This window comes from Chrysemys picta, chromosome 13, assembly GCF_011386835.1.
Source record: "Chrysemys picta bellii isolate R12L10 chromosome 13, ASM1138683v2, whole genome shotgun sequence".
Lineage (NCBI taxonomy): Eukaryota > Metazoa > Chordata > Testudines > Emydidae > Chrysemys > Chrysemys picta.
The window spans coordinates 19,885,886-19,902,520 of NC_088803.1; the positions used below are offsets into that span (position 1 = coordinate 19,885,886).

General features: G+C 45.4%; 1 protein-coding gene across 1 annotated transcript in view; it reads left to right on the plus strand.

The window, feature by feature from the left end:
* The window catches only part of LOC101935895 (cytosolic phospholipase A2 gamma-like), a 42,498-nt gene extending 26,796 nt beyond the window's left edge, over positions 1-15,702 (plus strand). Inside the window, exons 12-15 of the mRNA XM_042845440.2 lie at positions 3,540-3,635; positions 6,166-6,320; positions 7,384-7,576; positions 15,391-15,702. Coding sequence (XP_042701374.1) covers positions 3,540-3,635; positions 6,166-6,320; positions 7,384-7,576; positions 15,391-15,554 — 608 coding nt within the window. The 3' untranslated portion in view covers positions 15,555-15,702. The remainder of the gene's footprint in view (positions 1-3,539; positions 3,636-6,165; positions 6,321-7,383; positions 7,577-15,390) is intronic.
* Positions 15,703-16,635: the final 933 nt, after the last annotated feature.

Sequence of the window (16,635 nt, forward strand, 5' to 3'; positions counted from 1 at the left end):
ATGAAACTCAAATGAGTTCTCAAGAAGCATTTTTCATGTTTTGCCTCTCTGTAAATTTCTGTTATCATAGATGGGATTTTTTTTATCCACGTGAGTGTCCTATGAAATTGACATTTACTGATAAAAATCTAATCCTTCCAAGCCTAATAATAGTTAAGAAATAAGGAATCCCACAAAAGAAATAGAGATGCTGAATAAGGGTATGTCTACACTACAAAATTAGGTCGAATCTATAGAAGTCGGTTCTTTAGAAATCATTTTTATACAGTTGATTGTGTGTGTCCCCACACAAAATGCTCTAAGTGCATTAAGTCAGTGGACTGCATCCACAGTATTGAGGCTAGCATCCACTTCCGGAGCGTTGCACTGTGGGTAGCTGTGAGTAACTATCCCACAGTTCCCGCAGTCTCCGCTGCCCATTAGGATTCTGGGTTGAGATCCCAAAAAACGGTGTCGTGGGTGGTTCTGGGTAAATGTCGTCAGGCCCTCCTCTCCCTCCCGCCCTCCATGAAAGCAACGGCAGACAATCATTTTACGCCTTTTTTCCTGGGTTACTTGTGCAGACGCCATACCACGGCAAGCATGGAACCTGCACAGCTGACCGTCACCGTAAGTCTCCTGGGTGCTCGCAGACATGGGACTGCATTGCCACACAGCAGCAGCTCATTGCCTTTTGGCAGCAGACGGTGCATTATGACTGGTAGCCATCATCGTCGTATTCCTGGGTGCTCTTTTAACCGACCTTGGTGAGGTCAGTCACGGGTGCCTGGGCAGACTCCTTCTGCTGAGCACCCAGGAGACGACAATGGCTAGCAGTCAAACTGCACCATCTGCTGCCACCCTAAAGATGTAAAAGATAGATGGAGTGGATCAAAACAAGAAATAGACCCGATTTGTTTTGTATTCATTTGCTTCCTCCCGCACTCCCTGAAATCAACGGCCTGCTAAACCCAGGGTTTTGAGTTTGATTCTTGAGGGTGCCATTCTGTGTGACAGTTGTTTGTGTTTCTCCTTGATGCAAAGCCACCCCCTTTGTGGACTGTAATTCCCTGGAAGCCATGTCGTCAGTCGCCCCTCCCTCCGTCAGAGCAGACAATCGTTTCGCACCTTTTTTCAGCCCAGACGCCATAGCACTGGGATCATGTAGCCCGCTGAGATCACTGCGGCAATTATGAGCACTGTAAACACCACACGCAGTATCCTGGAGTATATGCAGAACCAGAACCTGCCAAAGCAAAACCAGGTGAGGAGGCGACGGCAGCATGCTGATGAGACTGATGAGGACATAGACATGGACATAGACGTCTCGCAAAGTACGGGCCCCGGCAATGTGCACATCAAGGTGTTAATGGGACAGGTTCATGCTGTGGAACGCCGATTCCAGGTGACCATGAATGATATCACTCTCCTGAGGATAACACTAGAGAGAGATAAGGAACAGATATTGTCTGAATGCCAGCAAACACCGGGATTTGCACTCCATCCCCATACACGTTAACAGACTTTTGCAGTAGCTGTACTGGCTGCAAATGCCAGGGCAGATTAATCATTAAACACGCTTGCTTTTAAACCATGTGTAATATTTACAAAGGTACACTCACCAGAGGTCCCTTCTCTGCCTACAGGGTCCGTGAGCATGCCTTGGGTTGGTTCTGGGGGTACTGGCTCCAGGTCCAGGATAAGAAACATATCTTGGCTGTTGGGGAAACCGGTTTCTCCGCTTCCTTGCTGTGAGCTATCTTCCATCTCTTCGTCATCATCTTCCTCATCCCCAAAACCTGCTTCCTTGTTGCGTGATTCTCCATTGATGGAGTCAAAGCACAGGGTTGGGATAGCGGTGGCTGCACCCCCTAGCATGGCATGCAGCTCAGCATAGAAACGACATGTCTGTGGCTCTGCCCCGGACCTTCCGTTTGCCTCTCTGGTTTTGTGGTAGGCTTGCCTTAGCTCCTTAATTTTCACGCAGCACTGCTGTGCGTCCCTGTTATGGCCTTTGTCCTTCATGCCCTTTGAGACTTTTTCTAATGTTTTGGCATTTCATTTACTGCAACAGAGTTCAGCTAGCACGGATTCATCTCCCCATAGGGTGAGCAGATCCCGTACCTCCCGTTCGGTCCATGCTGGAGCTCTTTTGCAATCCTGGGACTCCATCATGTTTACCTGTGCTGATGAGATCTGCACTCACCTGCACCTTGCCACGCTGGCCAAACAGGAAATGAGATTCAAAAGTTCGCAGGCCTTTTCCTGTCTATCTGGCCAGTGCATCTGAGTTGAGAGCACTGTCCAGAGTGATCACAATGGAGCACTCTGGGATAGCTCCTGGAGGCCAATACCATTGAATTGTGTCCACACTACCCCAAATTCGACCCAGCAAAGCCGATTTCAGCGCTAATCCCCTCGTCAGAGGTGGAGTAAGAAATTGATTTAAAGAGCCCTTTAAGTCAGAAAAAAGGGCTTCATCGTGTGGACGGGTCCAGGCTTAAATCGAGGTAATGCTGCTAAATTCGACCTAAAATCGTAGTGTAGACCAGGCCTAAGAGTGCTTGTCAGTTTCATTGACACATTTTTAATGGCATTTAAGTATGGAGTGGGATGTTTGAAAGCATCTAGGCACTTACCTCCCACTGATTTCAAAATCCCACTAGGTGCTTAAACATTTCTTTTAAAATCTGGCCTGGAAGGACTTTGCTGTAATTAAAGAGAACACAAGGCCATTTAGAACTTATCCTGAAGTAATACAATATTGAAGGAGTGTGGCCGTTAAGTATCTAGCAGCCTTCGAGGTCTTTGAGTAAACAAAGGCTAATCCTACTTTTGGAGAAAGTAAATTCAGTTACTATTTTTTTTATTAACGATCAACAGAATTGGTGACAGTACAATTTTTTATTTATTTATTTTTTACAAGCATAGTAAGAAGCACAATGTCAGGTGTTGTAGGTCTGGTAATTCAACCAAGGTAAAAGAGTTATTTCTAAAAGACAATATTTTCCATCAGTTAATCCATTTTGTTCTTGATTCAGAACAAATCCCAAAATTTCAAATTTCTCTGTGAAAAGACCCTGGAGTTGTGGGTTCCCCCTGATCCCAGGCAGTCTTCTGGCCAGCCCATTCACTCCCAACTCACCACTCTCTCCTCAAACTCCATCCCCATTCCAAGTCCTCTCATACCAAAACTGGTCCTTAGTTATGCCTGTGAAAATGCAAAGAAACATCCATTGTCAGCGGGGCCTGCACCCACTCCTAACAGCCCAGCAAGTAGGAGTCCCTGCATCCTGCCAGTCAGTCTGGGAGCTAGAAAATCAGACAGGCTGAGTCCAGCAGCCACGAAGCAGAATAACCTCTGTGTTTATTGCAATTGCCCTGCAAGGGGCACTACGCTTCCTGAGTGCCTTTGGATCAACAAATACCTTTCTTTGCCCCCACTCACACCTAATAGCAACTGAGAGGAAAAAAGGAATTCAGTCTGCAGACTTCCCCTAGCTATTTCTTTGTACTTATTTTCAGCTTTGATTTTTATTGTGATTTTTCTTGCCTAATAGAAAATGTATGGAGTGTATGGCAATTTTTATGGAAAACTGTGACCTGTATCTGCTACTGGACATGGGGGTACACCAACAACTTTCTGTACACAGATGGTAAGCAAAATCCATTTGAATTGCACTTTCCACATTTGTTTCTACATCTGGGGTATGAATTTCCCTGTTTTTCAAGGTTCTGTTTTGACAGAGAATAGATTAAATAGAAAGTAATGAGAAAAAGGCAGCCGTGTTGTATAATGGGCAGAAGAAGGCAGCAGAGGGTGAGAGACAGGAAAGGGGCAGCTATACTGTGCAATGTGTTGCAGGGGGCAGCAGATGGTGAGAACATAAGAACAGTCATACTGGCTCAGACCAATGGTCCATCAAGCCCAGTATCTTGTCTTCTGAAAGTGGCCAATGCCAGGCACTTCAGAGGTGATGAACAGAACAGGTAATCATCAAGTGATCCATCCCCTGTCACCCATTCCCAGCTTGAAGGGGTGGGAAGGGGTTGTTATACTGTATAATGGGCATTGGGGGAAGCAGAGGGTGTATGGGTGGGGAAGTGGCAGCTATACTGTATAATGGGAACTAGGGGCAGCGGAGGGTGGGGGTGGGAAAGGGGCAGCAGTGGGGAAGGGATTGGGGAGGGGTAGCTATCCTATAGCCCACAAAGAGCTTTAAAGATAGTGTCATGAAAATTATCACAAATTCTGTATCTAATAACCTGTTTATCGGCCTCCACGTTACCATATTACCTGAGTGTCTGGTGATAGCTGAGAATTTCCTGAGGTGCAAAAATGAGAAATAACTTTCTCAAGGCCCCAGAGGGAGGATGTTGAGGACTATGAGAATTATCACAAACCTATGAAAATAATTGTGCACAGGAGAGAATAAAAGCAGCAGTAAAAATGGAATTTCTGCTTTTTGTTCCAACAAACTTTTCTGGATATTTGTTTTGGTTTGATTTGCATTATCCACTCACCACTGTTTGAGAGCTAGTGTGGCAATGTATTTTACAAGGTTTTAAAACAATCAGATTGCAAGGTGTCCCCAACCATCATTAAGGCAAGAGGTATTCTTTACAGCTGGTCAACATTTATCAAGTGATATTTTTATTCTGAGTAGAAAATGGCCATTTTCTAAAATCAACTTTTCACAGAACAAAATCAATTTTTTCGGGAAATTATTGGATTAAAATCTCTGTTGTTGTTCATGAAAAGGAGAAAATGAGTCAGCTTCCATCCCTGTGGAATGAAACAATTATAAAATTTCAACTCTTTTTTTGTGGCGGGGAGGCAGATCTTTTTCATTTTTTGACCAACTAGAATTGCCTTTTTGAGTGTTCATGGGAAGTAAATAAAAGGGACTTCATATGAAATCAGAAGGGAATGTGGGGCTTTTGTTTGGACAGATGATTGTCAGTGCGTTGTTGTTGTGAGCTACTGTCAAAGCAAACAGTAGATGTGCTATGTATTAATATGATTCAGAATTTGCCCTGAGTCAGAACTTCTTTATAAGGCAGCCGGGATTCTCCTAAAATGGAGATTTACCAAACGCTGGCTCAAATATGTGTTTGTTGATGATGCCCATGTGTCACTGAGGTGGTTTAGATGTTAATTTCACAAAAGTAGAGCTGAAGTTTTTCAAGGAGCCTCAGGGCAAAGTTTTGGTGCCTAAAGATATTGATAGACATCTGGGGTTAATGGGATTCAGACACCGAGGCCCAGATTGTTAAAGGTATTTAGGCATTGATGTGGTCAGCATTGCAACACCAAACTGATTTAGGACTATAGGGAGCCAATTGGATTTTGGCTCCTAAGTGCCCAAATCCCTTTGAAAAATTGAAATTAGGCTCCAAAATCTGTTAGGTGCTGAGGGCAGAAGTGCGTAAATACCTTTATCAATCTGGGCCCTGGGAGCTTTTGAATACCCACTGGGCCTCTCTCTGTATCTCTAGGCAGCAACCTACCTTTGCAAGTCTGGCACCTTGTGGTAATTACAGAAGCACGCAAGCAGGGTAGGCACCTAACTCCCACTAGTTTCAAATGGAATTCGGTGCCTGACAGTGACCATGATGGGGGACATCATGCCTAACAGCTAGAGCAAGAGTCATGCCAAGTGGTGACAGAAGGCATCAGTAGCCAGGAATTGGAGCCGATGGTCAGTGCCAGAGTCAAAAGCAGGGGGCCAGTGCCGAGGGTCAAATGCAGAGTCAGAGGCCAGGAATCAGAGCCGGTTACCTGGAGCAAGGCAAGGTGGGTGCAAGACTGGGCACAGGGCAGAAGCAGGAGCTCTCCCAGCCATGAGTGATTGCTTTGAGCTGCCAGCACCCTGCCACTGGTCATAAGAGCAAGTCTGCAGATCCCCACAGCCAGGTGGCTCAGTGGGGGCCCAGTAGCACTCATTAGACTGCGGGGGCGAGTGGGGGGCGTTAAGCTAGCATGTAAGCAGGATGTCTGTGGGTCCTTACTCCTGACAGTGCCTAACCTGGTTAGATGCCTTAGGAAATCCCACTAGGAGTTTATCTGCCAGCTTAGGCGCCTTTGAAAAGGCACATGGAATTCAGGGGGATTTGGGCACCTCACTCATTGTGACTCCTTGGAAAAATCACAGCCTAAAACAATATGTGGATGCACTTTCGCAGGCAAAGCCCAATCTACTGGATTGACCAACGAAGAATTCATCCACTTGATCGATGCCGGCATTGCCATAAATTCCGCCTACCCCCTCGTTCTGCGCCCAGAGAGGAAAGTGAAACTGATCCTCTCCTTCGACTTCAGTAGCGGGGATCCTTTCGAGGTAACGACTGTTATTTATTGTGATGTCTCCCAACATCCCAATTGGGATCAAGCACTACACAAATACCCAGAACTTGACCCATGACCCAGTGAGGTTACACTGTTGTTAGTAGCAGTAATTTAGATTCCCTGAATGTTTTGTGGGAATCACAATTTGAGATGTGTGGACATATAGGATCCACTGGGAATATTTCCCTTATTACCTGCAAGGTCACTTGGGCTTGGGGTAAGGGCATGTGACCAGTCATGACATTTCTTTCCCTTTGGATATCGTGGAAGAAGAGGAAATTCCTTGAAGTTCAGTTTTATTCTGTGCAAAAATGGCAACTGCTTACTCCACAGATGTGCCCCTGTGTGTATCACAGTCTTATCTGATGTACTAAATGACAGCCATTAGGTTTGACCATTTTTATTTCTGTTAGCACCAAAGAGCCAAGAGCACTCTAGCAGGAGGAGACGGGGTCAGTAGAAATGTGAACTGAGTTCCAATAAGTCAGTTAGAACTCTGCAATTTTGCTAACCTCAGCCTCACATATGACTAGTGCGCCATAGGTGATATTGTCTCCTTCTAGTGGCCACACTACTATAACACTTTGCTACTTTGTTTACATCGAGTACGAGTTTTCCTATAGGTGAATTTGAAAAAAAACGAAACAAAACAAAAATCAAACTTTGCTTTTGAAGCTAAAGTTCTGGGTTTTGATTTCTGTTCATTACCATGGGCTGAGGCATGGTAATCAAAGGCATCTAAGGGATTAATTTTAATGGGAACTGAGCATCCACATCCCTTAGGAGCTTTTGAAAACCTCAGCCACAGTATATGCATTGTTATGCAAAGATTCTGGCTATACAGATATGGCAAAAGGGTCATGTCTGGTTTCCATGGAGGCCCTCAATAAGTCAGTTCCTTAGAGGCTTCTTGGAATGTTTGTACACTGTAGGTTAGGGGTATTTTTAACTCTCTAGCCTGCCCATATTAGTGATATCACGTTTTATTAGTGTAGATGGTCATTTATTTATTTATTTACTTGTTTATATTTAAATCACTTTTCCCTCCTTCCCAGACCATCAAGAAAACTGCCAAGTATTGTCAGACAAATAACATCCCATTTCCCGAGATAAAGCCAGAAGAGATTAAGGACATTGATAACCCCTCTGACTGCTACATCTTCAAAGGAATAGCTGTTCCTGCCTTCAAAGGAAAAGATGTTCCTACCGTCATGCACTTCCCTCTCTTCAACAACAAAAATTGTCCAGGTAACTTAATTGTACACCACTCTTCTAAAACTCTACAGGCTAGATTCATAAAGGGACTTAAGTGCCTCATTGCTGGTTTAGCCACCTAAATGTCAGGATCAGGCCTCATTGGGGATCACAAAACCCCTGCTCAGCTGCCACCAGACTCTGTAGGAATCTACATTTGCTCAGGGCCTAAGATCTGCAGAAAAGTTCTCTCAGTGTCTGTGTTTGTGTCTCTGGGCATGTCCACTGCTGCCCCATCCCAGGCTCCCAGATGCATGAAGAGAGGCATTTCTCCTCACTTGGCTGTGGCAGATGTGCTGAGGCATTGCCTGCAGGATCAGGCCCCTGTGTGCTGTCTCTCAGGCAAATGCCAAAACCAGTGGGCAAGGGGATATTGTGATGTGGAACTCCCTCAGTATCTCCTGTTGTAGCTGTTACACTTTGGATAAATAATTGAAGAGTCAGCAGAGCAGGGGGACTGTATGCTGGGCCCTCCACAGCCCATGTAAGTGCTGTAACCACCAGGCTATAGAGTGTCTGTCGTCACAGCTGCAAACCCCAAGCAGAGACAGGCGCCTTCCTCCAGCCTGGACTTGGGTGCTGAGTTTGTGGATCACTTTCCCAGGAGCCTGTCTCTCTTCATTCATTGCACCAGGATCCTGGGCGCCCAACTCAGCCTGTGTGAATCCCAGTGATTTTATAGGGGTCTAAAATTTTATAGGCGCCATGACTCTCAGTATCCCAACACCTGAGTTCCACTGTGAACCTCACCCCATGTGTCTGGTTGGAGCTCACTGATTGAAATGGATTGACTGACACTGGTGGACATGAGCAGAGGAGCTCAAGTATTGCCACTGTCTACCAGAGCAGGGTCCATCTAGCCTTCTGTCCTGACTCTGACAGTGGCCAACACCACATGATTCACAAGGAGGGGCACAAAACCCCATAATAAACAATTACAAATAAACCTTTCCTGGAGAAGTAGTTTTCATATGGGCTAATGCAGGCAGGTTTATATCTTTTGCATTGTCTTTAATCCAGGGATGTTTGCATAATATCCAACACTTCCTACAATCCTATTGTGACCGGCCCATGGTAGTCCCTGTGGCAATGAGTTCCACAGGTCTCTTGTGTGCTCAGCAAAATAATCCCCCATCACCTATTTTAAATGTGCTGCTTTTCAATTGATTGAGAATCACCCTGGGGTGAGAAACTAGGTCCTTTGGTTCACGCTAATCAAGACAAAGGTGCAAATTCTTTTTGATCAATGTTTTAAATTGTTTTATATATATTTTACTCAAATAAAATGGATTTCTCTAGATTTTCACTCTCTGTAACTGAGAGGAGATGTGGCAGAACAGGCCACCTTCAGTGGGGAGTGGAAAGGGACCTAACTGGTGTCACTTACACTTCCTCTTGGCCTGTCAACATGTGAATTACATGAGATATAGACTCCCTTGGACTCATTGGGCAGATTCAGCTTTGACCTGCTGCACTGGTCATGTAATTGCAGATCCTGAAAAGGATTTGGACACCTAACTCGCATCAATCTTCCAGCTGCCCAGCAAACAAAGGTGTCTGGAAGATGTGTGTTTTTCCTAGTTTGCAAAGGGAAGGAAAATACAATAGATAAACTGAGGATGGTAGGGAAGATAGGGGCAGGGACTCATCAATAGAGCATCTCCTTGTGGCCAGGTGTGAGCATAACGTCTCTCTCCCCATCTGGAGCCCCCAGCTGATGGTCACTCTGGTGGACTGCCTTTTCCCAGGACTCAGCCCTTGGGTCAGGTCATAATGTAAATCCACCCATTCCAATGTACCAGGGTGCCAGAAAAAAGTCTAGTGTCCTTATATCAGGTCTCTGGCACCAACTCTAGATCCTAGGGAGCTTGAGCAACCTTTCCACGTGACTTTCAGTCATCCTTGTCCCCTTCTCAAGGACTTCATGCCACTTTCTCCTGTGGCTGGTAAGGGAACCCTGGCCCACGCACTCCACCGGGTTGCAGCCCAGGGGCCCTATAACCAATAATCAAGGTCCACTCCTTTCACAGGCCTTCTCCCTCCAAACCTCTCTAGGTTCAGCCTTCTTTCAGGGCCAGGGCTCTCCCCTGGAATCCCCTAACAAAAATCCTAAAATAAAAGGATGAACTCAAGCCAATTTCTATCCTTCTCAGGCTTGGCCTCTCATCCGTCCCTACTGCTTTGTTCCTCTGTTGAGCAACTCCCAGGGCTCTTTCCCTGATTCTCCAAATCCTGCCCTTTGATCAGGGCTTAGTACTGGAGCCTGCTTTGTTCCAGTGGATGCTTTCTTTCACTGCCTCTTGCCAGATTTCCAAACTCAGGAGACCATCCCTGGGGCCAACTCTCTTCCATATCTCTCCACTCCCTAACCCAGACAGAGGTCCTCCTTGCAGCCCCCTTCTTCTGTGAAATGCCTGCCTTCATGGAGCTCACCTAGCACCCACCTCAGCTGGCACTCACCTTCAGTTAAGTCTGACTCTCCCTCCAGGTGCAGCCAGGTAACATACAGTCAATCGCACCAGTGTATACGGATAGATAGATAGATAGATAGATAGATAGATAGATAGATAGATAGATAGATAGATAGATAAAGTGAGTGAGTAAGTGTATGGGGATAGCCTATCTATCTATCTGGCTAGCTAGCTAGCTAAGCTCCCTTAAAAGCATGAGATGGGCTTAAAATCATGACATTGTTAACAAAACAATAAGCATTTGGTTATTTGTATTTGTTTGCTGGTCTCTAAGCCTTTAAAGTGCATCAGTGTCATATTTTCCGGATTTACTCTGAAACCTAAGGACTGGAAACTTACTTTTGAAAATATAAATAACAGCTGCGATCCTCATCTAATCCTGATAAGAGTCTTCAAATATGTTAAGCGCTTTATAAAGAGGATGGGATCAACAATTCTCCATGTCCATTGAAGATAGGACAAGAAGTCATGGGCTTAATGTGGAACCTGGGAGATTTAGGTTCACTATTAGAATCATAGAACTATAAGGTTAGAAGGGACCGCAAGGGTCATCTAGTCTAACCTCCAGCCAAGATTCAGGATTTATTCTGTCTAAACTATCCTGGACAGATAGCTACCCAGCCTTCTTTTGAAAACCTCAGTGAAGGAGATTCCACGACCTCCCTAAGCAGTTTGTTCCATTGTCCTACCATTCTTACAGTTAGGATTTTTTCCCAGAGATTCAGTCTAAATCTACTGTGCTGTAGTTTGAACCCATTGCCTCTTATCCTGCCCTCTGTGGCAAGAGAGAATAAATTTTCTCCATCTTTTTTATGGCAGCTGCTAGGGTTCCCTCCCAACTCTGAACTCTGGGGTACAGATCTGGGGACCCGCATGAAAGACCCCCTTAGTTTATATTCCAACAACTTAGGTTAAAAACTTCCTCAAGGCACAAATTCCTTTTCTTATACTTGGACAGTATTACTACCACCACCAAGTGATTTAAACAAACATTCAGGGAGGGGCCACTTGGAGCCCTATCTCCCCCAAAATGTCCCCCAAAGCCCCTTCACCCCCTTTCCTGGGGAGGCTTGAGAATAATATACTAACCAAATAGGTAAACAAAGTGAGCACAGACCAAATCCCTGGTTTTTAGGACACTGAAAATCAATCAGGATCTTAAAAGAAGAATTTTATTTAAAAAAATAAAAGAATCACAGCTGCAAAATCAGGATGGAAGATACCTTTACAGGGTAAATAAAAAGATTTAAAACACAGAGGATTCCCCTCTGACTCTGCTTCCCAGTTACAAAACAGGAATACAATTACCTCTTAGCATAGGGAAAATTCACAAGCTAAAACAAAAGCTAATCTAATGCATTTCATTGCTATTACTTACAATTTCTGTAATTTTAGATGTATAATTTCAGGATCTTATTAGGAGCTGGTTTACCTACTTGGTCTCTCTCTTTGTCCTGAGAGGGAACCAACAAAGAGAGCACAAACAAAACCTCCCCCACACCCAATTTGAAAGTATCTTTTTTCCCCATTGGTCCTTCTGGTCAGGTGCCAACTAAGTTAAATGACCTGATTAACCCCTTACAGGTAAGGGGATTCTGTACCTCTGGCCAGGAGGGAGGTTATGTTACTGCATACATAAGGGTTGTTCCCCTTCCCTTTATATTTATGACAGCAGCCTTTTAAGTATTTGAAGACTGCTTATCATGCCCCACTTAATCTCCTCTTTTCCAAACTAAACATACCCTGTTCCTTCAGCCTTTGCTCATAGGGATTGCATTCCATCCCTTTGATCAATTTGTTGCTCACCTCTGGAGCCTTTCCAGCTTCTGTATATCCTTTCTATACATTAGTGACCAAAATTAGTACTCCAGATAAGGTCTATCCAGCGCTGAGTACAGTGGTACTATCACCTCCTGTGACTTGCATACTATGCCTCTGTTAATGCAGCCTAAAATTGCATTTGCTTTCTTTGCAACAGCATCACATTTCTGACTCATATCGATCCACCACAACTCCCAGATCCTTCTCAGCAGTGCTGCTGCCAAGCCAGTTACCCCCCATTCTGTATTTGTTCATTTGGTTTTTCTTCCCTAAGTGCAGAACTTTACATTTGTCTTTGTTGAATTTCATTTTGTTGTCTATAGCCCAGTGCTCCAATTTATCAAGATCCCTTTGAATTTTAACTCTATCCTCCACACTCTAGCTTTGTGTCATCTGCAAACTAGATAAGTATATTCTCTAGATCTACATCCAGGTCATTAATTAAGATGTTAAACAACATTTAACACAGAACAGATCCCTGTGGAGCGCCACTTGAGAACTCCCTCCAATCTACATCATTCCATTAATAGTTACTCTTTCATAGAATCATAGAATCATAGAATATCAGAGTTGGGAGGGACCTCAAGAGGTCATCTAGTCCAACACCCTGCTCAAAGCAGGACCAATTCCCAGCTAAATCATCCCAGCCAGGGCTTTGTCAAGCTGGGCCTTAAAAACCTCCAAGGAAGGAGACTCCACCACCTCCCTAGGTAACGCATTCCAGTGTTTCACCACCCTCCTAGTTAAATAGTTTTTCCTGATATCCAACCTGGACCTCCCCCACTGCAACTTGAGACCATTGCTCCTTGTTCTGTCATCTGCCACCACTGAGAACAGCCGAGCTCCATCCTCTTTGGAACCCCCCTTCAGGTAGTTGAAGGCTGCTATCAAATCCCCCCGCATTCTTCTCTTCTGGAGACTAAACAATCCCAGTTCCCTCAGCCTCTCCTCATAAGTCATGTGCTCCAGACCCCTAATCATTTTTGTTGCCCTCCGCTGGACTCTTTCCAATTTTTCCACATCCTTCTTGTAGTGTGGGGCCCAAAACTGGACACAGTATTCCAGATGAGGCCTCACCAATGTCGAATAAAGGGGAACGATCACGTTCCTCGATCTGCTGGCAATGCCCCTACTTATACAGCCCAAAATGCCGTTAGCCTTCTTGGCAACAAGAGCACACTGTTGACTCATATCCAGCTTCTCGTCCACTGTGACCCCTAGGTCCTTTTCAGCAGAACTGCTACCTAGCCATTCGGTCCCTAGTTTGTAGCAGTGCATGGGATTCTTCCGTCCTAAGTGCAGGACTCTGCACTTGTCCTTGTTGAACCTCATCAGGTTTTTTTCGGCCCAATCCTCTAATTTGTCTAGGTCCCTCTGTATCCGATCCCTACCCTCTAGTGTATCTACCACGCCTCCTAGTTTAGTGTCATCTGCAAACTTGCTGAGAGTGCAGTCCACACCATCCTCCAGATCATTAATAAAGATATTAAACAAAACCGGCCCCAGGACCGACCCTTGGGGCACTCCGCTTGAAACCGGCTGCCAACTAGACATGGAGCCATTGATCACTACCCGTTGAGCCCGACGATCTAGCCAGCTTTCTATCCACCTTACAGTCCATTCATCCAGCCCATACTTCTTTAACTTGGCGGCAAGAATACTGTGGGAGACCGTATCAAAAGCTTTGCTAAAGTCAAGGAATAACACATCCACTGCTTTCCCCTCATCCACAGAGCCAGTTATCTCATCATAGAAGGCAATTAGGTTAGTCAGGCACGACTTCCCCTTCGTGAATCCATGCTGACTGTTCCTGATCACTTTCCTCTCCTCTAAATGTTTCATAATTGATTCCTTGAGGACCTGCTCCATGATTTTTCCAGGGACTGAGGTGAGGCTGACTGGCCTGTAGTTCCCCGGATCCTCCTTCTTCCCTTTTTTAAAGATGGGCACTACATTAGCCTTTTTCCAGTCTTCTGGGACCTCCCCCGCTCGCCATGAGTTTTCAAAAATAATGGCTAATGGCTCTGCAATCTCAAGCACCAACTCCTTTAGCACCCTCGGATGCAGCGCATCCAGCCCCATGGACTTGTGCACGTCCAGTTTTTCTAAATAGTCCTGAACCACTTCTTTCTCCACAGACGGTTGGTCACCTTCTCCCCATGCTGTACTGCCCAGTGCAGCAATCGGAGAGCTGACCTTGTGCGTGAAAACAGAGGCAAAAAAATCATTGAGTACATTAACTTTTTCCACATCCTCGGTCACTAGGTTGCCTCCCTCATTCAGTAAGGGGCCCACACTTTCCTTGATTTTCTTCTTGTTGCTAACATACCTGAAGAAACCCTTCTTGTTACTCTTAACATCTCTTGCTAACTGCAACTCCAAGTGTGATTTGGCCTTCCTGATTTCACTCCTGCACGCCTGAGCAATATTGTTATACTCCTCCCTGGTCATTTGTCCAATCTTCCACTTCTTGTAAGCTTCTTTTTTGCGTTTAAGATCAGCAAGGATTTCACTGTTTAGCCAAGCTGGTCGCCTGCCATATTTACTATTCTTTCTTTGAGGTTGTTTAACCAATTATGTATCTGCTTAATGGTAGTTCTACAAAGTCCACATTTCTCCAGCTTACTTATGAGAATGTCATGTAGGACTGTATCAAAACCCTTGCTGATGCCCAGCTATATTATTTCCACTGCATTCCCCCTATCCACCAAATCAGTTACCCTCTCAAAGAAGGAAATCAAGCTAGGTTGGCATGATTTCTTCTTGGTAAATCCATGCAGGCTGCTAGTGATCACCTCTTTGTCCACCAGGTATTTGTAAATTTAATGTTTTAGACATTGTTCTAGTAGGTTCCCAAGTTCCCTGGCTTTTCCTTTCCCCCCTTTTTAAAGATGAGCTCTTCTCCAGTCTTCTAGGACCTCTTCTGTCATCCATGAATTCATAAATATTATTGCCAGTGACTCCAAGATTTCTTCAGCTAATTCCTTCAGTACCATAGGGTAAATAGCATCAGGCCCTGATGATTTGAATTCATTCAAATTGGTCAGAAAATCTTTGATGTGTTTTTACTTATGCACATTTACATCTCTTTCCCTTTATTGTCTATGTTGCTAGTCATCTGGTCATTTTGCGGGGGGGGGGGGGGGAGGGGAGGGAAGGTGGGAAAAACTAGGAAAAACTTTCTAACTCTCAGGGTAGTTACACTCTGGAATAAGCTTCCATGGGACATAGTAGAATCCTCAACTGAAGATTTTAGGAGCAGCTTGGACAAACACATGTCAGGGATGGGCTAGGTTCACTTGGTCCTGCCTCAGCACAGGAAATTGTACTTAGTGACGTCTCGAGGTCCCTTTCAGCCCCACATTTCCGTGATTCTAAGTAAACCTCAGGAGTTGGCCATGTTGTTCCCCTGCCTGTTTAGGTACCTGGATTCTATGGTTCTGGGAGGAGTCAAAGTGTAAAAGCAGTACCATTGTTTCCCTCTATTTGGCACTTACCAACCTGTTTTATTCCTAGATAAAATAAAGGACTTCAGAGACACATTTACCACCTTTACTACATCCTACTCAGAGGAAAATGTCAAAGTACTCCTCAAAAAAGCCAAGATGAATGTATCCAACAATAAGGATAGGATTCTGAAGGAGATCCAGCAGATTGTGTCCTCCCCCAAGGAGTTTTAAAATCACATCTCTGTTTGGTTCCTGATCATGAAGGACAGAAATTCTGGCTCTGACTCTCACATTTCCCGAGAGGCTGTTCACTGTGATCACTTAGAACCTAAGTGCAGCAGGGAGGAGTTTGTTTCCCTGTGTTAGGGCTTGTCTACATTACCCGCTGGATCGACAGGTAGCAATTGATCCAGCGGGGGGTCGATTTATCGCGTCTAGTCTAGATGCGATAAATCGACTGCTGAGTGCTCTCTTGTTGACTCTGGTACTCCACCAGGGTGAGAGGCTCAGGCAGAGTCAATGACAGAGTGTCAGCCATCAACTTCCCACAGTGAAGACACCATGATAAGTAGATCTAAGTACGTCGACTTCAGCTACGTTATTCACGTAGCTGAAGTTGCATAACTTAGATCGATCCCCTCCCTAGTGTAGACCAGGCCTTCGATTCACAAAGGGATTTAGGCACCTAACTGCCCCTGTAGGTGCCTGAGTCCCAGATTTTGGCATCCCTGGGATTCACAAAACTCTTGCTCAGCTGCCGTGGAACCCTGTAGCACCTAAACTCCCTCAACACCGAAGTTGTTTCAGTGAAATTTCCCCATGTGCCTATGTTTCAGCCTTGGGGCATGTGCACTGCAGCCGCCATCTTGGTGTCCAGGTGCCTAAGCCCCAGAGTGGTTCCCGACCCGGGAAATACGGGTGTTCCTCTGCCTACCTCACCTGTGGAGCCTGAGCTGTGGTGTGAGAAGGAGGAAGATGGCCTCCCTCAGAACTGTTAGGCCAGTACTTAGCATACTCAGCTGGGATGGAGGAGACCCCTGTTCAAGTCCCCTGGCTGCCTCAGGGGGAGAAGGGATTTGCAGAGGCATCTGCTACCTCTGAAGCGAGGGCCCTCATCACTGAGCAGTGGGATAGTGTCATGGTGCAAGGGAGGGGGGAATTGTGGCTTTGCATGAGAGAGAGCAAGGGTAAGAAGCCTGATGGATGCTTCACTCCCCTCTGAGTTCACAGATCCAGGCTCTAGTCCTCCAGCTCTCCAGCCCGCAGTGGTAGGCCCCACAGGCGAGCTATGCGGAGGAACACCTGTCTTCTC